This window comes from Haliotis rubra, unplaced genomic scaffold, assembly GCF_003918875.1.
Source record: "Haliotis rubra isolate DU_JTF1 unplaced genomic scaffold, ASM391887v1 Scf59, whole genome shotgun sequence".
Taxonomy (NCBI): domain Eukaryota; kingdom Metazoa; phylum Mollusca; class Gastropoda; order Lepetellida; family Haliotidae; genus Haliotis; species Haliotis rubra.
In genome coordinates, this window is record NW_025767290.1 from 1,315,723 (window position 1) to 1,339,486 (window position 23,764).

General features: G+C 41.9%; 1 protein-coding gene across 1 annotated transcript in view; it reads left to right on the top strand.

The window, feature by feature from the left end:
- Nucleotides 1-23,764, top strand: part of LOC124254993 — a 73,513-nt gene that overhangs the window by 1,553 nt on the left and 48,196 nt on the right. The window contains exon 2 of the mRNA XM_046688835.1: nucleotides 22,843-23,581. Within this exon, the coding sequence (XP_046544791.1) occupies nucleotides 23,116-23,581 (466 nt within the window). The 5' untranslated portion in view covers nucleotides 22,843-23,115. The remainder of the gene's footprint in view (nucleotides 1-22,842; nucleotides 23,582-23,764) is intronic.

Genomic DNA, 23,764 nt, shown 5'->3' on the forward strand with positions numbered 1-23,764 from the left:
ATACCCTCACATTGATCAACCAAGATGAAATACAGCTGTATCGAGGAAATGTAGTAATCTTTGTGACTTCTTGATATTTCTGTAACTTAACAAACTGACTGCAAAATTTGCCCATCTGTTTTATTTTGATTACAGGTCCAAATATTTTAAAGGGAACTCAGTGTACATCTTCATATTTTTTCTTAAAATCCTAAAATATTCCTTTTGTTATTATGTTTTTATGCACTTTGGAACTTCATTAAAAATTTTAGTCAATCTGGGGTTTTTTTTCTGAATTTGTAAAATGACTGTTTATCTAGATATTTTATAAATTGAGTAAGTGAATCATATTTACACATTCGTGCCTATAAAAACTAAGTGCATGTTGTCTGTCTCAAATCGAAGAACTTGAGGGCAATAATAATGAAGTGGAATGATTTTGTTGAATTCTACAAGAAATGAATGAAAACAAAATGCAAATATCGAAACTAAATCAGGTGATGATTTTATTCAATAAATGCATCAGCCAAAATCCACATAAATGGACAATGTCCCAACTATCTGCAGCTGACAAAGAAACATGTTCCATGTCAAGTATCTTTTTGCAATGTAATATTGTAAAATGTATATAGTGTTTCATTATATTATAACTTGTGATAGTTTCTCAACTAGCTAGTCACACAGCTTTGTTTCCGGTTTTTCACATTGGTGTAAAGTCTCATTGGTCAATCGGGATAGAATATGTAGCGACATTTTATTTGATGTCCATGGTTCTTTGAAAACAATTTAGTTAGACAAGAATGAGCAATCATTCAATTTGTTGTCAGTTAATCAGAAATCCAAAAATGCTTGGGAATCTTTATCAAAATCAGATTTGTAGTCATCACGTACATGTTTAAAAAATGGCATCTGATGGGCATCCTCACTTCTTTTGGTGCACTTGTCTAGGTTTGAGAAATTAATAAACATCTGTACTTTGGTAAACGTGTACATGCTTAAACATTGTCTAAAAGTTTATGTCCAAGATCTTTACAAATATTTTACAGTTGCGTCCACCTGCGAATCTTCTCACAGCAGGTATTGAAAACCAAGGTGGCAGTGTTAGACTTCCGGTGTAACAGGCCATTTCTTCCCCGGTCTAAACTTTCCCCAGGGAGAATCTGGCCTAGGCCAAACTTTCCCCGGGGAGGTTTTGTCCTTGGATATTCTTACCCCTGGGAAAGTTTGGCCTAGGCAAGTTGGGTTGTTGTTGTGTTGAGGTTTACGTCTGCTTCCAACTGTTAAGTTGATGTCACCGACATGGATGCCATATTTAAAGCCATGAGTGAGGGAATAAAATTTTGATTTGATATGGACATCCAAGTGAAAACTGGGTATTTAATTAAAGTTTCAAATATAGTAATGATTTTGACATAAGCCAATTTTGAGTAAGTGGGGATAAGTAAATTATTGAAATATAAAATAAGTAAATGATAATATAAAACAATAGTAATGATATAATATCTTTGCTTTAATGCTGGCTTTTCTTTTTAATCTCACCTTATAGAAGGGTATTGAAAGAGTTTGGCCTAGGCTAAAGTTTTCCCGGGGAAGGTTTGGCCTGTTACACCAGGTGAAGACATGGGTCAGTGCCCCTTGTAGAAGGTAGTACCATTCTCTCTCTCACTCTCTCTCTCTCTCTGAGTCTCTCTCATAATTCTGGTGTATGATATTTTATACTATGTGGAACATAATTGTCAGTTATCAACAATGTAATTTTTTCAGGAGAATGATTGATAAATCATATAATTTAAGTTCATATAAAATATATAACAATGTTGACACTCAACCAAATTTAATAGAACACTTTAAACAAACTGACCAGCACATATTTTAGTTTCAGTATAACCTTTTTGAGCAAATTCATAATCAGCACACATTGTATCCACTTCAATGAAACAAAGCTACAATGAATTAAAGTGTATACCCCTAGTCAGCTGTTACCTCACTAGACTCTGGGCTGTATATATAATTATCACATAGGGACAGAATTACTGTGAATGGCAGTTACAAATTTGTGAACCTTACAATCAATTTTCATCTACTGTTCCTCAAATTACCTCAGAAATGCTGACATTCATATATGTAACCAGCTTTTTAACACATACTTTTAGCTTTTCATACCCGTGAAGGTCCGGGTTAGAATTGATCATCAGTAACCCATGCTCATCGTAAGAGACGACTAACGGGATCGGGTGGTCAGGCTCGCTGACTTGGTTGACACATGTCATCGGTTCCCAATTGCGCAGATCGATGCTCATGCTGTTGATCACTGGATTGTCTGGTCCAGACTCGATTATTTACAGACCGCCGCCATATAGCTGGAATATTGCTGAGCGCGGCATAAAACTAAACTCACTCACTCACTCACTGTTTTTGACAGGATTTTTCCACTAGAAATCAATAAAGCAACAGAAAAGAAACTTTCTCACTATGTCATGTATATGTTTCAAAGTGTAGCCTTAAATTGAAGTTGCGGACCGTGAAGATGCGGGTTAGAATTGGTCTTCAGCAACCTATGTTTCTTGTAAAAGGTGACAAAAGGGATCAGGCTCGCTGACTTGGTTGACACATGTCATCGTATCCCAATTGCACAGGTCAATGTTCATGCTGTTGATCACTGGATTGTCTAGCCAGACTTGATTATTTACAGACTGCTGCCATATATGTGGAATATCGCTGAGTTAGGCAGTAAACAACAAAACAACTAACCAAAATGGTGGTTGCTGGTTTCTGAAAGCTTCTTTTTAATGGTCTAGAGTCACATAAGTTGGTACTACCTGTACTGTGTACACTATACACACATCTACCTCTTATACTTGAGAATCCTCCCCAACCAATAAATATGTACATGAACACCTTGCACCAGTGGGAGTGCAGAGAAAGGGACAGCCAGGTGTTCGAGAACGGATGGAGACGGCACAGCACAGGTTAATGAATAAATAACTTTGTCTGTGAACGTGCTTCTCGAACACCTGGCTGTCCCTTTCTCTGCACTCCTCCCTCGTAACAAACAGTGAACTGTGTCAATATTTTAATGATAGTTTGTTAAACAACATTATTATTTTTAGGTCAAAAATTCTGCAAAAACCTCACAGAGTGGGTATGATGTTTTGATTATGATCAGCGTGTCATTGAGTATGTTATGTTTATTAGTTTTTGAGTTAGATTGCAATTCATCGGTCCGCTTTTGAGCCAAACAGACTGTAGACATAACAGTTATATCACATGTCTAGGGTCACATAAGTTGGTACTACCTGTACTGTGTACACTATACACACAACTACCTCCTATACTTGAGAATCCTCCCCAACCAATAAATATGTACATGAACACCTTGCACCAGTAGACATAACCGTTATATCACATGTCTAGAGTCACATAAGTTGGTACTACCTGTACAGTATACAGACATCTACTACACCTACTTGAAAATCCTCCCCAATCAATAAATACGTACATGAACACCTTGCACCAGCAGACTTCTCCTCTGGAGGTGACAATCAATAATGTTGACATTTCCAGGTAGATGTTGGTCTAAATAACATGAGCATTGGACTGCATTTAATGCAGTACGTGTAAACTGTCACACTTTGGTGCAATTTGTATAATTATCACCCCTCATGATTATCACCCACTGTCATGATTATCACACCTCAATGCAAGTTGTAAAGGGTTTTTGTCATCAGTTTTGATATTATCACAGCCCTGCTTTAATTTGTGTTGTCAGATACAGCGAGACTAAGTTCACATTACCATTGTATTACCATTGTATTACCACATTACCATTACATTACCACATTACCATTGTATTTATGACCACACCCTTGACATGGTGTTTCAGTTTGTGTCTCATAACTTTTCTACATTTTCTAATCATAGTCTTACCTTCATACAGCGGAAGGTCACGGGTTCGATCCCCGACTGCGTCATACCAAGATACGTTTAAATATGGTACTTTTTTTTCCCTGTCTGGCGCTCGGCATTAATGGGTACAACAAGGACTGGTTGGCTCGGAGTCAGTATAATGTGTCTGAGTGGGGTATTCATGCTTCACTGCGGCATGGTATCTCAGTGGACTAGCACTATAAAACCAGCTTCAGTCTGGGCTAGTACAAGCAGCCGCACATACACACGCATGCACGTCGTCATATGAGCGAAATATTTTCAAGTACGACGTTAAACCCAATTTCACCTCACATCACCTTACCCTTCATGCAATATGTGTCATTTCCATAATGACATTAGACTGTCATGATGTTCATTATCTGTGAAATTTTGCATCCATGATGAGGCATTAATAACATAATTCAGGGCTCCAGATAAGGGCTGTATCGGCGTATGTACGAATAAAAATTATGCACGATACGGTAGGAAATATTTTAGAAAACGTAGCAGATACGCACCACAGCAATGGTGTATGGTCTTAGAATCATTTGCAGACGTATTTATCTGAAAAAGTATTGTTTTAATGTTTATTGACCTGTTTACACAAGAGTAGCAATGTTGTGGCGTAAATATGAAACGAAACACACGATTACTGGGACTCCATTATATTCCATTCAGTACTCCAAATGTACTCTTACGTTTTTCCAGTACTCCTGTATTGAAAAAATAAGGAGTACGTACTCCTGATGTTTAAAGATTATCTGGAGCCCTGATAATTGCAAGCATTTTGTAAAAATATTGTGTAAAAATTTCAAGATTTTGCTTTATGAAACCCAGGCGATTGTACGCCAGTGGAGTCTTAACGAAACATCAATACTGATAATGGTTGCGATTGAGCACATGTCTGGACAGTTTCATCTGCCTATAACTTGTCACCTGTATTCTGGAACGGAGACAATTATCGGTTGGACCAACACAAGTCATAATCACGTGATACTTGCTGCAAGAATAGTGCCGTGAGGCTGTCTCAACAGGCGAATATCTTTGTGCTATAACGGCCCACGTCAATCAAGGCACTGTTTGAGAGTGTTTGGCATCAAGGGCTAAATAGCAATTATTGGTTCATCAATATTGTATGATTCAGTTGGCAATACAAAATACAATACAGATGTACTCTAAGTAGATGATGCATGGATGAAAACTAGCGATATACAAGTTTATCCATTTTACAATACTGTTTGACGTGTATTGGATAAACTTGTATATCGCTAGTTTTCATCCATACATGGTCAAACAGTATTGTAAAATGCTTTCATGTTTTATCGTTATGGGACTTTATTTATTTTCTAAAACTTTCTTCAAGACATTGAACTTCTGTTTACTTTATCAAGCATTGTCTACATTGTAATGGGAATACAGGCGATGGATTTTTTCTTCATATTCATTGGCTGATGATGAACTCGAACTCTCCATCCTTTTAGGGAAGTTCGGCACAAACAAGGTCTTGAGATGACAGATATTATAACAGTACTGTGAACAGTTAAGTACTTAATGGTTTAAAAAGGTATGTTTGGTTTTTGCCAAATCTGACAACTACCAGTTAAGTACTTACCTAGCTGGAGACTTATCTGGATCAAGGAACATGTGTCAGACACTCAGACTATGCTTCGAGAAGAGGTGTCTGGTCTAGGAAGATAACAGGATTTATTCTCTCTCTGTACACTAGTATTTTGTCAGACTGTCGAGACAAACTGAAATATTTTGTAGTATAACAGCCGCTGGTAAGTAGCTTACATGTAATTGTGTAAAATAGGCAAAATAATCCATTGCCCGATACATTTTGTGTTACTTGTGGATAAAATAAAATACATGGACCATTTTTATCCCCCTGGCATGTAATGCGGGGGGATATAGTGGACGCCTCGTCCATCCGTCCGTAATCATTTTGTTTCTGGAGCATAACTCAAAAAAACGTAGATATATCTAAGGTGGTGCCTTATGCTGTTTACAGATTTTTGTCATTTTGTATTTTTCTCTGTTCCATGGAAACGTTTCGGACTTAGCCTCCAAAGGGCCTTCTGCAGGCCTGGACTTTCCAAAGGATCTGAAATTGCCATCTTTTCAGTTCAAATATATCTGCTAGTTTCTATCAGAATTCTATATTTTCAGAGAATTAGCATTAGTCTATGTCTATGGAGGTGTGTGGTCCAGTGCATAGAGCTGAGGTTACAAATCAGTTGAAGTTAAGCAACATTGGGCACAGAGAGTCCTTAGATGGGTGACCGTATGTGACAGCTTGACTCTTGAGAGTTTCTAGGACTTCAGTCCTGCCCCACAATGAAGCACTTGTGATACATGTAGTCTCACCTTAGGCAAGCGAATTTGTTCAGAATTGCCCCTGTTCACCCAGCAGAAAATGGGTACCTGGTGAAATACGCCGTGAGACTATTAACCTTTGAGCGTCTAACAGACAGCTTGGGTTATCTGGGGTAATAATGATCAGATTGTGTGCTGTTAGCGGGATATCTAGCCTGGAAAAGGCGCGTTATAAATATTCTCATTCTTATGTCTATAAATGTGTCATGTGTCTATCAGACGTATGAATATGTACTTTGCAAATTCACAGCTGTCTTTCAACTACAGTGAATATTGCTGAAAAATGCAGTTTTATGTATCATAACCACACATTGCAGTTGTGAATTTATATACCAAGGACACACTTTGGTAGCAAATGGACACCTTTGATCAGCAGTTCCCTGAAACAGCATTATAAAAGAATTATTTCAAGAAAAAATGCCACTCATCGGTTTATATATACCCAGTAGACACACCCAAGGGAGGAAATATAGATTGACTACCGAAAGAAAGATGTCATTACCCAATGTAAATAGTGAGTCGATGTTAAGTTGACCTGACAGTTACCGGGAACCGTGGATAACTATTGACTGTTTCCTCGCCCAAGGACAAGCTAGCATTTTTTCAATAGACATGTCCTTAGTGATTTTTGATATTCTGACTCCCATGTTCGCAACACATTGATTCACAGCTCTTGTACCGCAGCACATACGATTCTCTATGTTACAAAATGTTTTGATGTAAAAATGTGTGCATGATAACAGAAACTGTTCAAGAACCGGTTAATGCAGATTCTCCCGTATTTCCTGGTTACCTATAAATATCAGAATCTGCACAGTGTCACCAAAGTTATGTTTTTTCCCAACAATATCCAATGTTTGCTGTCTGAAATTTGGAGTAAAAACAACAAATGGTTGTTGTTTGTTGTTTAATAACACACTCAGCAGTGTTCCATCTACCTGACTTGATCTGTAAATAATCAAGTGGGCCAGACAATCCTGTGGTCAACATCATGAGCATCGATCTACGCAGTTGGGGTGTCACCCGATCCCGTTAGTCGCCTCTTACAACAATGGGTTTGATGCAGACCAATTGTAACCCAGTGTAGCAAGCCTTTTCTTCCCCGGTCTAAACTTTTCCCGGGGAGAATCAGGCCTAGGCCAAAATTTCACGGAGAAGTTTTGTCCTAGGATATTTTTTAACCCAAGGAAAGTTTGGGCTGGGCTAAGTTTTCCTCCTGTTTAAGCTAGGATATTTTGTTCAGTTTTCTATGAAAAAGGGGGAGATTCTGGTCTATCTAGGCCACTTCTTGTACCATGTACATGTTATATATGAAGACGAAGATGACCTGTAATTGTTAATGGAACTTGACATCAACATGATTATCTTATCAGTGTACTCATGTGAATAGCTATGTCTTGTTTTCGTTTCTGACTTTTTTTTAAGATGAACATAAAGATGAAAACAAGGTTGGGGAAGAAATAGCCTAGCTCGGCCAGAATCTCACCCTGTTGATGTAAGAACAAGGGTGGGAAAGACTTAGCCTTAAAAGTTGGTTAAAGGGTGGGGAAGATTAAGCCCGGGGGGGGGGGAATTTGGCCTAGACCAAAGTTTCCCCAGGGAAAGTTTGTTCTAGGCAAAAGTTTCTTCGGGGAAGGTTAAGCCAGGGGGAAAGTTTGGCCTGTTACACTGGATCTTCAAAAAAGGAAGAAAATATGACCTATAAGTATAGTATTGGGATATGTATTGCATTGCGACCTCACTATGTCGTTACACCTTCAGTTACCCAACTGCCAGTTGTGACAATCATTGCCCACAATATCACGTGACTGTCTCGTCTGGACTCACTTCTTTACAGACTAGTCTCAATTGTTTGTTGTTTAATGACCCACTCAGCAATATTCCAGCTCTATGATGGCGGTCTATAAATAATCGAGTCCGGACCAGACAATCCAGTGACCCATAAACATCGGTCTACACAATTGGGATACAATGACACGTGTGAACCAGATCAGCAGAGTCTGACCACCCAATCCCGATAGTCACCTCTTACGACAAGCACGGGTTACTGAAGAACAGTTCTAACCTGGACCCTCACGGTTTTAACACAGCATAGTGTACAGGTAGTACCAACTTATGTGACTCTAGACATGTAATATAACTGCCATATCTCTGTTTTACAATCTCATTAAAATAAAATCTCAATTCACGCTACTGGTAAACAAAGATCTTAGGCCATCCAAATACCGGTCACATTAAAATGGCCATAGCAACCAAAGAAAGACTAATAAGTCAACACAAGACAATTAAAAAGAAGCTTTCAGAAACCAGTGACCCCCATTTTGGTTGGTTGTTTTGTTGTTTACTGCCTAACTGAGCAATATTCCACATATATGGCAGCGGTTGGTAAATAATTGAGTCTGGACCAGACAATCCAGTGACCAACAGCATGAGCATCGATCTACGCAATTGGGATCACGATGACATGTGTCAGCGAGTCTGACCATCAAATCCCTATAGTCACTTCTGACGACAAGCGGGCGGTGGGGTATCCTAATGGTTAAAGCGTTGGCTCGCCACGCCGAAGACCCGGGTTCGAATCCCCACATGGGCACAATGTGTGAAGCCCATTTCTGGTGTCCCCCGCCATGATGTTGCTGGAATATTGCTAAAAGCGGCGTAAAACCAAACTCAGTCAGTCAGTCAGTCTGACGACAAGAATGGGTTGCTGTCTACTACTCTCACGAGCTGGAGTCATCATGGTGTTAAACAAGAAGCAAACATTTCGTGAAAAGGTAACCCCAACGAAATGATACTCTAACAAATAACATGTAGCAGCAATACTTTTTACAATATCTCCAGTGTCTAGCCCTTTCTTGTAGTTTTATTACAGAATAAAACAGAACTTTGTTGTTAATGATATTGACTGACTAACTGAGTTTGGTTTTACGCCGCTTTTAGCAATATTCCAGCAACATCCCGGCGGGGAACACCATAAATGGTCTTCACACAATGTACCCATGTGGGGATTCGAACCCGGGTCTTCTGCATGACGAGCCAACGCTTTAACCACTAGGCTACCCCACCGCCCAATTATGATATTGATAGTATTGTACATGTCAGGGCTACAGATAAGGGGTGTACAGGCATAATGTACGCCTCAAAATCAATTAATAACGACATAATATAAGATTTCAAGCGTATCATGTATGCACATTTATACCTTTGTACGTCTAACATTTAATTTCCGTGCGTAGTGTGCAAATGGAAATGTATTTCGGATAAATACTTGTCAAGTTTCTTTTGCGAAACACGATTTGACACATGAGGAAACCCCGACAGTAGGAATCACTTGCGTTGCCATGCAACAATATGCGTCACTATTTTTCGATTGGCTAAAAACTACACTGTTCCTATTTATATCCAGTTGGACCTGACATTTCGCGCATCACACGGTCGCTCAGTTATTTCTCACGCGTCTTCAAATACAAATACATGGTTGGAAATAGTGATCGATGAAACGTCCAGACAAACCACATCAAAACTCGCTCACACAAAAACATGTCAGTACTCCTTCAAAATTCTCAGTACATCTCCACTTGCAATATGATGTGTAAGTACACTCGCACCCCCAAGTGTTATCTGTAGCCCTGCATGTGCAAGCTTGCCGACCCTTCTGATGTGGATGTAGTTAGGCAGGTCATTAAAACTGACACCGAAATTTTGTGGCAGCGAAGACGTAGCCTGTGAGTAATGATGGGCAGATGTGGTTTGGTAGTCAATGCGTTTGTGCTGCTGATCAAACTAATTGCAGTTCTGGCTGTATGCCTAATGACCATCATTGTCATCAGTGATAGGGGAGCAGATGGAACTCCATATCACCATTTCAGATGAAATCAATATTTGTGTTGTAAGAGTAACAGTGTGTGTCGTTTGAAATATGAACACATGCTGAACAGAGATGATATGGATGGAATTCAGTAGACTAACACTTAGTCTCTGAATATGCATAAATTTTTCCTTATCCTGACTCATGCTCTTTTGCTTGCTTGTCCCCTTCCTCTTGCGAACATAGTGGAACACTTGTATCTCCTTAATTGAAGCTCCCTTCAATGTAAAATCACTAATTGGTACTCACCCACGAGTTACCTCCCCTGCCGTAAGCGCGGGAACAGGTGTCGCCACCCTCTGGCCTCATGCTTCACTCTCTCCTTCTTCGCCCAGTGAGCAGGATGTGAGAGCGCCTGTGTCTCCTTACACACTATATCCTTTGGTTTTTCTTAGTTAGTTACCTATTATAGTTTACTATAAAGGTATAGCTAGTATCCTTCAGTTATTTGCATTGATAATTAATCGTTATTTCTACTGTTTATTCCATTGAGTTAAGTGATTGTTCAGCTAGTTTTACATTGATGAAAAACTGTACTATTTGTAGATTACGTTTTCCGCTGCGGATCCGCATGTGGTATGCCCTAGTTGTACTACGCCTTGTGCGTTTGATTCACGTTGCAGTTACTGCATAAATTTAACCAATTCTGCCTTTGATAAATACCATCTTTTCGTCTTGAGGCGTGTTGCAGATGGAGTCCGCAAACTAGGTGTAGACATGGCGTCACGTCCGGATTGCCCATCCAGTCAACTGCTGTCGGCGATCCCCTCCGTCTGGTGTTCTGCTTGAGACCCCCCATCGGAAGAGGGCGTGGGATGCAGTCTGTCACCTCTAAGAAGCGACCGGCCTCTCCAGACATCCAGTCATCGCGAGACAAAGTCCAAGAGGGCCTCAGCGTCTTCTCAAGCGCAGACTTACCCCCAGGGCAGCGTCATCCTCCAAAGGAAATCTACGAAGTCATCGAGAACTTTCTCAGCGAGATCGTTCCAGCAGCAGAATTGGGCCTCTCACGATGACCAGCCTATCATCATACCGACATACGCCACAAGAAGCGACCAGTGACAGCGACAGTGGCGTCAGCAGAGATCACCATGCAGCCTGATGCCTCTACACTGATGTCAGGCGAGATCGCTGAGGGCCCCACCGCTAGCACAGCAGAGAGGGCACCATCTACTACGTCGCAGATCATCCCAAGCGATCTTATGAAACAGATCATGATTATGATGGAAGGCCACTATAGACTGGAGAAGCAGCCATCCCAGGGTCGAGCCGGCGAGAAGGCTCCAAGCGTGGAACAGCACCCCAGAGGCACCATCTGTCAGCGTAGCAGCCCGACAATGCAGCCTTGGCGAAGGAAGTCACAGACCACCTCGACAAAGGACCCAGATGTACAGCCTTCGGCGAAGGCCTTGGCGAAGCGGAAAAATCATCACCTTCTTCGGCGTCATACTCAGATCACGGAATCTGATCATCAGACCACACGCATGCAAGCCTTGGCGAAGGTCATATCATTGTTCCCCAGGACCGGACATAAGCGAAGCCAGGCGGCGTTCGCGAAGGACACCTGAACCCAGATCGTCTTCATCTAAAAGATCATCAAGGGACTACACAAGAGCTTGCGAAGCTACCATCAGTCCCCTCATAGGTGCCAAGAAGGTCAACCTATCGATATAGATCACCAAGGCGATCGCCTGCGCCGATCACCACGTCGATCACCTCACAGGTCTGCACATAAGCCTACAACTAGATCTCCACAAGCGTCCAAGCGATATAGAGATAGAGCCACACAGCCCTACATCAGAAGAGCAACAACCTCTTATCTATGATGATGGAATGGAAGATGATGGAGGAATTATTTTCTCAGATGCAGAGATAAGATATTGGATGGTCAATAATCTAGATCTCTCATCACCTTCAAAGTGGCAATAAAGAGCAGACTTATCTGATGAAAGAAGATGGCGCAGATGCTATTACACTACCCCCAATCGACCCGATTGCGGCGGTACCTCAGAACCTAGATACAGCATTTAACAAAGCCACAAAGGTTCAGGCGCCACATCTGCCAAATTTCAGCCAAGAAGTTCTCCCGCATAATATGGACCCCTTCTTCAAAGCAAGACATCGATGAGAACTATAAGCTGATCTCCGATGCCAAGAACAAGTACTACAAGATTGATGATCGGAAATTGGTTCAGATAGAAACCATGGCCGAGGCGAAGTATGTTCTTTGGTCTAAATAGATCTAGAACAATAAATGAGACACTTATCTCCAGATTTGAACCGACCTCTGAAGATGACAGAATGATTTACTCGGCCCTACTGATGCAAAGAAGGACCAGCAGTTTTTAACAGATCATCTGGCGTCTGTCTCAGCAGCACTGACCTTAGCTCGTCGTCAAGGCCTCCTAGCTTCCTGCAACTGGGGTGAGAACTTTACAGCTCCACTATATACAGCCCGTGGTCTTCCCCATCCATATTTGTGCGGAGGAATAGACAGAGTCTCCAAAGAAGTCACCAAGGATTCTAGAGAAGTCCTGATGATTAAATCGATGGACCGCTAGCCAGTGTCATTCGACAGACTTCACAAAGATACTCAGGGAGATCTAAATTCACGGGCCTACAAAGAGCTAGAGACAGGAAGATTGCCAGTTCAGGGGAAGAGATTCTTTTAAAATTAAGCCCATATGGCAACTATAGAGGAGGGTCAGGAAGAGGCAGGACACCCAGAGGTTCCCGCAACTATAAGCGCTGAAAGACAGGTTCGGAACGACTGGAGTCTTCCACCCCAGCCGTTCCAGTACAACCGTCACAAGTGGGTGGGCGTCTTCAACTACACTGGGAAAACTGGGGAATACTTCAAGACACCTATGTCTCCAACATTCTTCAGCGCGGTTTCGTATCCCACTACAGGCCAAGCCTCCACTAACAGTCAACCCTCACAAGTTAGAGGTACAGGCACAACAACTACTAAAGTTAAAGAGGCGGTTACATTACTCCTAACCAAGCAGGCCATAGAAGTAATAGAGCAAGGAAACATCGAACCAGGTTTCTACTCCCCAGTTTTCCTAGTACCCAAGAAGAACTCCAAGGAGAAATACAGACTCATTTACAACATGAGCTTCTTCAACAAGACTTACTTAAGCAGACCACCCAGGTTCACTATGATACATCTACGCCTTCGGCAGATGATTAAGCCCCATGGACTACATGGGCAGTATAGATCTACAAGATGCTTATCTGCATCCCGATACATCCCGAATCCAGGAAATACCTTCGGGTTTACGCTAGGCGGGTTACATTACCAGTGGAAAGTACTCCCCATTGAATAGCTTCAGCCCCATGGTTATTCACGAGAATAGCGAAACCGATTGTTACCTATCTACATCGTCAAAGGGCTCGCGAGTGCGTTCTTCCTCGACGGACGGGATACAAGTAGATCAAGATCCACAGCATCTCAAACTACAGTTAAACTACATCATAAAGCTACTAACACAGCTGGGATGGTTAGTAAACTTACACAAGTCGGACCTAGTACCATCGCCAAGATCTGCAATTCCTAGGCATCCGATTTATCACCAATCTCAACCCGTATAGTCGTACCAGAAGACCGTTGGCTCAAGATCCAACAGATCATTCCACCAGCTCTACTTTCACGCTACCGCCGACAATGGCAGAGCTTACTAGGTCTTCTAACATCAGCCCAAGACTTGACAGTCATAGGCAGATTACAGTTCGTCCATTACAGGTCTTCGTCAACACACATCTCGGCGACCTACAACCATTCAGTCTACGAAACATCTCAGACCTCATCTATTATGGTGGACAAAGAAATCGAATGTCTGCGAAGGGATTTGTTTAGCAGAGCAGGAATTCAAAACCCATCTATATGTAGGCAGCGTCGCTCCAAGGTTGGGAGCTCATCTCACCAACGGACGACATCAGGGTTATGGACTCAGCTAGAAAGCAAACTCCACATAAGCGCATTAGAGATGAAAGCTGTAATCAGCGCCATAAGACATTGGAGCAACATTCTACAGAATGCGCACCTGATGATACATACCGACAACTTCGACAGTGGCGTTTTATGTGAACAGACAAGGCTCAGCGAGATCGGCCGAACCTTTTGAATTTAACCTTTCAACTGTTGAATTAATCCAAGATCTAAATCTACATGTCAAAGCATGCCACATTCCCGGAGCCAGGAATATACTAGCAGGCGCACTCTCGGCCACATCTACCGTCGCCCGACAGAATGGATGCTCAATACAGAAATATTTGCACAGATAATCAAGCAAATGGGGCCCGCTAGTAGATCTATTAAGCCACAAGGTTCAACAATCAACTACCGACATTCGTGTCACCAGTGCCAGACCCACAAGCATGGGCAGCGGGCGCTCTAAGCATATCATGGGAAGGCCTCGAAATGCGTGCAGCGTTTCGCCCCAGCAATAATACCTCTAGTATTACAGAAAATCAACCAAGCGCATAGAGCCTACAACTCACTTTGGTGCGCCCTATTGGCCGGCCAGAGCGTGGTTTCCGCCCTAATACAAGATATCGGTCAACCGGCACTAGAACTACCCAAGCGCCAAACCTGTTAATACATCCTCACACCAAACAGATGCACAGAAACCCAGAAGTATTCAAACTTCGCGTATGGACTGTATTAAAATGTGTTTAAACAAGAGAGGATATTCTACCAGGCGTAAAAGCGGTCACGCTTGCCTTCACGATACTCAGCGTGGCTTGCGATGACAAGTGGCAAAGTTTGAAAATTATGCAGCAAACAAAGGGTTTTACAGCGAGAGATGCTACGCATCCTCAAGTGGCAGACTATTTGTGTTACTACGGCAAAACAAACATTTAAAAGGCTCGACATTGTCAACATATCTTGCGGCTTAGTTCTGTGATTTCTATGAGAGCGGGTGTTAAATTAACAAGAACACCAGAGTTACTGGCCTTACACTCGTGCTTTCGATTGGAGGACCAAAAGCGGAAGTTCACGCCCAGCTTGGGATCTGAATGTAGTTTTCTGACACCTCACAAGTGAGGATTATGAACCATTGGAATCGACAACTTTTGAATTTCTCTCACAGAAAACAGTTTTCCTGTTATCGCTAGCCACGGCAGCCAGAATATCTGAAATTCATGCTCTAGATTATGAGAGGATACAGTTTGATGACAATCAAAGACGAAGCACCTGGGATTAAGATGGGATTTCATCGCCAAAAATCAACTACCAGGTCAACCAGACAGGTTATTTCACATCCCTGCGCTATCCTCAATTCTGGGATCTCAAGATACATTGGACTTATCTCTATGCCCAGTCGAGAGCTCTCATAATCTATTGCGTGGATTTCCAAAACAAAGCGAAGATCGCTCAGAAGATTGTTCATCCGTTATAAGCCTACAAATCAGACAGAAGTCTCTCGTACCACCATATCTATATGGATAAGAACTGTCATTTTCTGGCCTATAAGGCAGCAGGACTGGACCCTCCAACAGCATCAAATCCCCATGAAATCAGGGCATTGGCATCCACCCTCGCCCTTCACGGTAACTGTTCATTGAATACAATTATGGAAGGATGCTTTTGGAAATCTAACATGGTGTTTGCTAATCACTATCTCAGAGATATCACCACCGAGGACGTCTCTGGCATTCATCATTTCGGTCCTTTGGTCCTCGCTCAGCAATTGACAGTCCCTCGTAGGCGTTAATATTCACCCCCACGAGATTATTATATATATGATACATATATTTATTAGCTTATAACTCCATGGAGTTCTAGGGCTATGTACATATTTAGCTTAGGTTATTCAACCTTAAGCTCATACTGAGTTATATTCAGTGTACAGCTACGTTTAGAGTAGCAGTTTATATATATATTGATATATCAGTATATTAGTAAGGTAATACCCCACTTATAGTGTATATATCTATGGCTTATTATAAGGAAATATCCTAAGTCTCAATGCCTTATGAAGTTCCCGCAGGGGTTATTACAATATCACTTACTTAAATCACTAATTATAATCCAAAGTATTCTGTTTACCCACCACCTCTCCGGTGGATTCTACAAGCAAAAGAGCATGAGTCAGGATAAGGAAAAATATGTAATTTTTTGAGTAAAATTGATATTTTATACTTATCCTGACTCATGAAATAACCCTCCATCCTCCCACATAACACTTTGGATTTCCCTGTAAATTCAAGTGTTGGGCTCGCAAAATCAGGAGAGAGTGAAGCATGAGGCCAGAGGGTGGCGACACCTGTTCCCGCGCTTACGGCAGGGGAGGTAACTCGTGGGTGAGTACCAATTAGTGATTTTACATTGAAGGGAGCTTCAATTAAGGAGATACAAGTGTTCCACTATGTTCGCAAGAGGAAGGGGACAAGCAAGCAAAAGAGCATGAGTCAGGATAAGTATAAAATATCAATTTTACTCAAAAAATTACATTTTTGATTAGACTGACTGACTGAGTTTGGTTTTAAACTTTTACGCCGCTTTTAGCAATATTCCAGCAACATCACGGCGGGGGACACCAGAAATGGGCTTCACACATTGTACCCATGTGGGGATTTGAACCCGGGTCTTCGGCGTGACGAGCCAACGCTTTAACCATTAGGCTACGCCACCGCCCCAATTTTGATTAGAACAAATACTCCCTTATAAATTCAAAAGGAACCTCCGTGAGATGAGAGATTAATCCTGAAGAAATCTAGAATTATTCATTTAGGGGTTAAGTACTGCAGAAATAGAAAAGGGGACATAATGCGGTTCAGGGACTGTGAGACAGACTAGCAAGTCAGGTGCTGAACTGTCAAGTTTGTCAATGCTAAATTGTAGTTTTCTAATATTTCTTACCAACTGAAATTACATTAAATTTGGAATTTAACAAAAAAGATTTCAGATCAGTATGTAAGAAATTTCTTAAACTACTGTATGTGTGCTGTCATTGATGGTGGACGTTTTTCTCCCATGAGTAATGATGTTATTATAAGTAAATGCATATAATACACTTTGGGATTATGTTTCTGATAATTATGTGTAATCATCTGATTCTAATTTTGTTCCTCATCTGTACTGGAGAATCACCAGACAGGTCATTATTGCTGTGATTGGCAGGGGTGGAAATAACCCATTGCCCGCCGCCCTAGTCCAGTGTTTTTTTCTGTCGGGCAAGCAAATTTGTATATCACACTGTACCGGTGTCCAGTTAATATTCCAATGTTAATTATGTTGTTTATTTAAAAAATCAACAAGAAAACGGCCGGTATAGTGGAAAAATTATCAGGGCAAGTGCTTTTACATGTGCCACTGTACCGGAGTACACTAGCAATTTTAAAGTTATTTCCATCCTTGATTGGTTGATCTAGCTGGACATTTAATGAACCCTAAAGCATTACTTCTGATAATGACCTACAATGTTTTAGTATGATAACACACAATAAGTCACTGAGCCTGAAGAGTATTTTTACTTGTGTTGCCTTACAACAGAACTTGTTTCAACTTGTTGAAAAGAAACATTCAGTATTATTTCTTTTGTGATTGTGTCTTGACCTGAGTCAGTCTAACATGGATCTTGAATTTCTTTAACAGAAATAATATCAAAGAGTGTCCCGTCAATAGACATAGTACAGTTCTTTAAGTCTATAGCTCTATACTGGTGGTTTATTTATGTACACTTCACAGGTAAAAGGTCGTTACAGGTACGGCAGATCTAGTGTATTGATTTGTTTTGCAGGTTGCTTTTGGAGTGGTAACAAATTTCTTCACCTGAATACACAACCAGATCGTGTAGAATGTTTACAACACAAAAAAACAATGATTAGATTATCATCCACATATGCATGTGTTTGAACTTTTGAGTTGGGAACATTATTAGGGGTGACTATTGAGGGGGAAACAACTATTGCGACCAACTATTGCAACACTATTGCAATAGTTTTTTTCTCCTTGAATTGTTTCATTTGAAGTCATTTCCCAAATGAACGTATAGTTTATATGAAATAAAAACAAGTTAAAGTAGTTTCTGTCAATTAAATAGCTGACAAGAAACTTGAAACCCAGATCAGGTAAACAGTAAAACATAAACTCAGTGAAGCTTCAAGTCTGCACTCTAAATAAAAAAGAACGAATCTGGTACTTCCTGTATTTTGTGCTGCACATTTATCATTGGAAGTCAGTTACTAAACTATCGATAATCACACATACTATCGATGCATCAATAGTTTTTCGTTTCTTCAATCGATTAATTGCTATCGGAGACTCAACAATGGCAATCCATCGATAGTTTGATGCATTGTTACAGCCCTAGACATTATATTATCCCCCGAAACGCATTTGTCTTTTCCGGAGCAGAACTCTAAAACCGTTCAATATTTCTTCACCAAACTTGGCACATACATGGATCTGGTGGTGTACTGGTGCCTTTTGGTAGTTTTGGAATTCTGAATTAAATGTTTTTGGCGTTTCCATGGCAACAAGTTCGACTTTGACTGAAATTAGTGGTAGTGCTCTTTTCCGGAGCAGAACTCTGAAACCGTTCAATATTTCTTCACCAAACTTGGTAGATGGATAGATCTGGTGGTGTACTGGTGCCTTTTGGTAGTTTTGGAATTCTGAATAAAATATTTTTGGCGTTTCCATGGCAACAAGTTCGACTTAGACTGAAATTGGTGGTAGTGCTCTTTTCCGGAGCAGAACTCTAAAACCTTTCAATATTTCTTCACCAAACTTGGCACATAGATAGATCTGGTGGTGGACTGGTGCCTTTTGGTAGTTTTGGAATTCTGAATAAAATATTTTTGGCGTTTCCATGGCAACAAGTTTGACTTAGCCTGAAATTGTAGTAGTGCTCTTTTCCGGAGCAGAACTCTAAAACCGTTCAATGTTTCTTCACCAAACTTGGCACATAGATTGGTCTGGTGGTGTACTGGTGCCTTTTGGTAGTTTTGGAATTCTGAATAAAATATTTTTGGCATTTCCATGGCAACAAGTTTGACTGAAATTGGTGATAGTGCTGCTTTCTGGAGCAGAACTTTAAAAACCTTTCAATACTCTCCTTCCACTTTTCTATATACACACCTAAATATTTCTATATACACACCTAAATATTTGACATAATCATAACTCGTAGACATAATCATGAAGAGTATTTTGCCATTGAGGGGGATATTGATGACTTTGTCTTCTTGTTTTTTTAACTTTACTTTGAATAGACACAAAAGGTTGATAAAAGTTAATGGTGCCCAAGGGGCGGTGGGGTAGCCTAGTGGTTAAAGCGTTGGCTCGTCACGCCGAAGACCTGGGTTCAAATCCCCACATGGGTACAATGTGTGAAGCCCATTTCTGGTGTCCCCCGCCGTGATATTGCTGGAATATTGCTAAAAGCGGCGTAAAACCAAACTCAGTCAGTCAGTAATGGTGCCCAAAGAAGAAAAGTATGGAACTAATATTTGTTTAGCACCAATACTTCATAGCTGTGTTTACTATCATGTACAAAACCAAATATTAATTTGGAAGCTACATAGACATAATGAGTAATACTGAACATGTGAGCATGTTTAGTGTACAATATGAGTCACAAGATAAATATGGTCTTTTAGAACTGAAAATATTGTCATCAATCTCATTGAAAAGGAATGGTCAAACATTCAAGTTTACAACTGCTAATTATCTGACATTAGTGAACTTATATTGACCAAGTTCAAAGATGGATAAAAGTTATTCTTCTAGTATGTCCAGTAAGCTTACTTTAATTCCTAAGGACTTGCTGAAACATCTTTTTACAATGTGGGAATGTGGCAGTTCTTATCCCCACTAAACAACATGTCAAAATAATAATGTCCAACATTTTATGAGGTGAAAAACGAAACAAAAATCTCTTATACTAACTACACTTTCTACACATTCACAGAAAGTGTGAATGATACCATAAAAGGTATATTCTTCCCGATAACGAAAGTTAATTTCTTAATACTAACTGGGGTACTATGGACGTCTGTGTCCCTGAGCGATAATATTTCAAGTGACGATGTTAAGCTGTAGAACAATTTTACCAGATACAGAACACGAAAAGATCAAGATTTACAGAACCATGTGCACACTGTATAGTGACGGGGTCTATGCTGGCAAACTGACCAATAAACCAGTGTCCACTGATTATGATCAATACAATTGGCCAGGGTTGAAAATCTCATTATTAATGTACGATGGCCTTACTTGTAATTGGGACACCTTGATGTGCACCTGTCATTGTGGTGTTGACATTGACGGGGGATTCTGGATGTTCGCTAATTGATTTTTTAAATCATTATCACAATCACTACTGCAAACATAACCTGAGATCTGGAGATAGCGGTATAGTGATTTGCTTGATGGCGATGGCCAGGAACTGGCAGGGGCGGAATAACCTTATGTTGTATTGGATATATTAAATAATTCATGGTTATAGAAACATGTTTGACATGATAATGCACAGCTCTTTGTTTTTGTTGTCGTACCTTAGTATTTATTGCTGGGAACTCCAAGCTGTTGTGGTTCTTCTGGTGTGTGGGTAGTGCTGAAAACTTGGTAGAGTCAGGTCTACAGTCGAATTCTGGGATAATCTGTACAAACCCTGTTTTACACACCACCTCTCCGGCACACCACCTGCCTATTCACCACCCACCACCTGCCTATTCACCACCCACCACCTGCCTATTCACCACCTGCCTATTGACCACCCACCACCTGCCTATTCACCTGCCTATTCACCACCTCTCCAACACACCACCTGCCTATTCACCACCTCTCCAGCACACCACCTCCCCAACACACCACCTGCCTTTTCACCACCTCTCCAACACACCACCTGCCTATTCACCATGCACCACCTGCCTATGCACCACCTCTCAGCACACCACCTGCCTATTCACCATCCACCTCCTGCCTATTCACCACCTCTCCAACACACCACCTGCCTATTCACCACCTCTCCAACACACCACCTGCCTATTCACCACCCACCACCTGCATATTCACCCCCTCTCCAGCACACCACCTGCCTATTCACCACCCACCACCTGCATATTCACCCCCTCTCCAGCACACCACCTGCCTATTCACCACCCACCACCTGCATATTCACCACCCACCACCTGCCTATTCACCACCTCTCCAGCACACCACCTGCCTATTCACCACCTCTCCAGCACACCACCTGCCTATTCACCACCTCTCCAGCACACCACCTGCCTATTCACCACCTCTCCAGCACACCACCTGCCTATTCACCACCTCTCCAACACACCACCTGCCTATTCACCACCTCTCCAACACACCACCTGCCTATTCACCACCCACCACCTGCCTTTTCACCACCTCTCCAGCACACCGCCTGCCTATTCACCACCTCTCCAACACACCACCTGCCTATTCACCACCTCTCCAACACACCACCTGCCTATTCACCACCCACCACCTGCCTTTTCACCACCTCTCCAACACACCACCTGCCTATTCACCACCTCTCCAACACACCACCTGCCTATTCACCACCCACCACCTGCCTATTCACCACCTCTCCAGCACACCACCTGCCTATTCACCACCTCTCCAACACACCACCTGCCTATTCACCACCTCTCCAACACACTACTTGCCTATTCACCACCTCTCCAACACACCACCTGCCTATTCACCACCCACCACCTGCTTATTCACCACCTCTCCAACACACCACTTGCCTATTCACCACCCACCACCTGCCTATTCACCACCTCTCCAACACACCACCTGCCTATTCACCACCTCTCCAACACACCACCTGCCTATTCACCACCTCTCCAACACACCACCTGCCTATTCACCACCTCTCCAACACACCACCTGCCTATTCACCACCTCTCCAGCACACCACCTGCCTATTCACCACCTCTCCAACACACCACCTGCCTATTCACCACCTTTCCAGCACACCACCTGCCTATTCACCACCTCTCCAACACACCACCTGCCTATTCACCACCTCTCTAACACACCACATAGCACTTCAGAAACACTCTTTACTACACATCACCGCCCACACCTGACACTCGAACTCCCCCACACCTACCGGATGTTCCCCAGGTGACCGCACCGGACACTAATTAGTACTGTGGGAGTATCAGTGGTAACCACTGATCATGTGCACGACAATAACTACCTACCACAACATCCAGGGTGGCAACACCTATAATGAAGCCAGGTTGTCACTATTGATTTGGCATCAGTGTCACCCAACAGACTAACTGTTTGCTTGTATGTAATCTGTGACTCATTCTGGTTCCAGAGCTGGACAAGAGGCACTGGGGGCTGGTGGTACGGTGACATGTGACATCGCTGTCATCCAACAGACTACCTGTTTGCTTATATATAATTAATATATGTGTGTCCTTCTGGTTCCAGAGCTGGACAAGAGGCACTGGGGGCTGGTAACAGTGTGCGAAATAGTTTTCAAATTTTGCTAGCCAGTCAGGAAGCTATGCCTGAATATTACTAGCCCACAAAATCATTCACTAGTCCGAAATTTAAATTTTTACGAGCCATGAGCTAGCGGGCCAGCGGCTATTTCACACACTGGCTGGTATGGTGACATGTGACATTGGTGTCCCCCAACTGACCAACTGGTTACTTGTATTTAATCTGTGTTTTCTTCTGATTCCAGAGCTGGACAAGAGGCACCCGGAGCTGGTACTGTGACATGAGGCATTGGTGTCTCCCAACAGACCAACAGACAAATCTGTGTCTCCTGCTGCCAGAAACAACCCCGATATCAGGACTTGTCTTGTGTAGTCATCAATAACTATGTCATGCAAGTCGACAAAAAATGGCAAAATTATTCAGAAACATATCTGTGGATTTTATGAACAAGTAACTATCAGATGTAGTTCTCTAAAGTGAGGTTTATCAAATCCAATATGGAATTCCTCGGATCAAGATGAAATTTCACCATGTCCATGGTAAAGCCATTGTCCTGTCCGACGACAGAAAGCAAGCGACGAGATCGGAGGTCCATTTTTGTAATGGGCTAGTGTTTGGTGACCAGGCAATCCAGGTGGGCCACAAGCTGTGTGTGGAACTCGCCTGTGTTTCAGCATGGAGTGGTGCCCTTCGGATCGGAATCACCACAAACGACCCCAACAAGTTGACCCAGGCTGACCTCCCCAAATTTGCATTTCCCGATCTGTTGAAGAAGGAAGGCTACTGGGCCCGATCAGTTAATGAGAACCTGACTGCATCGGGGACGCGTGTGACATTCTATGTGACAACGGAGGGCCATCTACAAGTCTTCATTAACAATGAGCACAAGGGAGTTTACTTGTCACGACTGCCGACCAACAGGACGCTCTGGTTGTTCCTCGACATCTATGGAAACACAAAGGCAGCAAAATTTGTCAAACCAGGTAGGTGGACATTTCAAGAATACTAAATTTCTATGTACCTATTGTCATCCTAATTGTCAAAATTGACAACCCACCATTTAATAGTCTGATGGGGAGGCCCTGGTAATTTGATATAATTCTTGCATAAGCATTTCTTACATCGTATGCAGGAGATAAGTTTTTTAATATAAAGTAATAGTGACG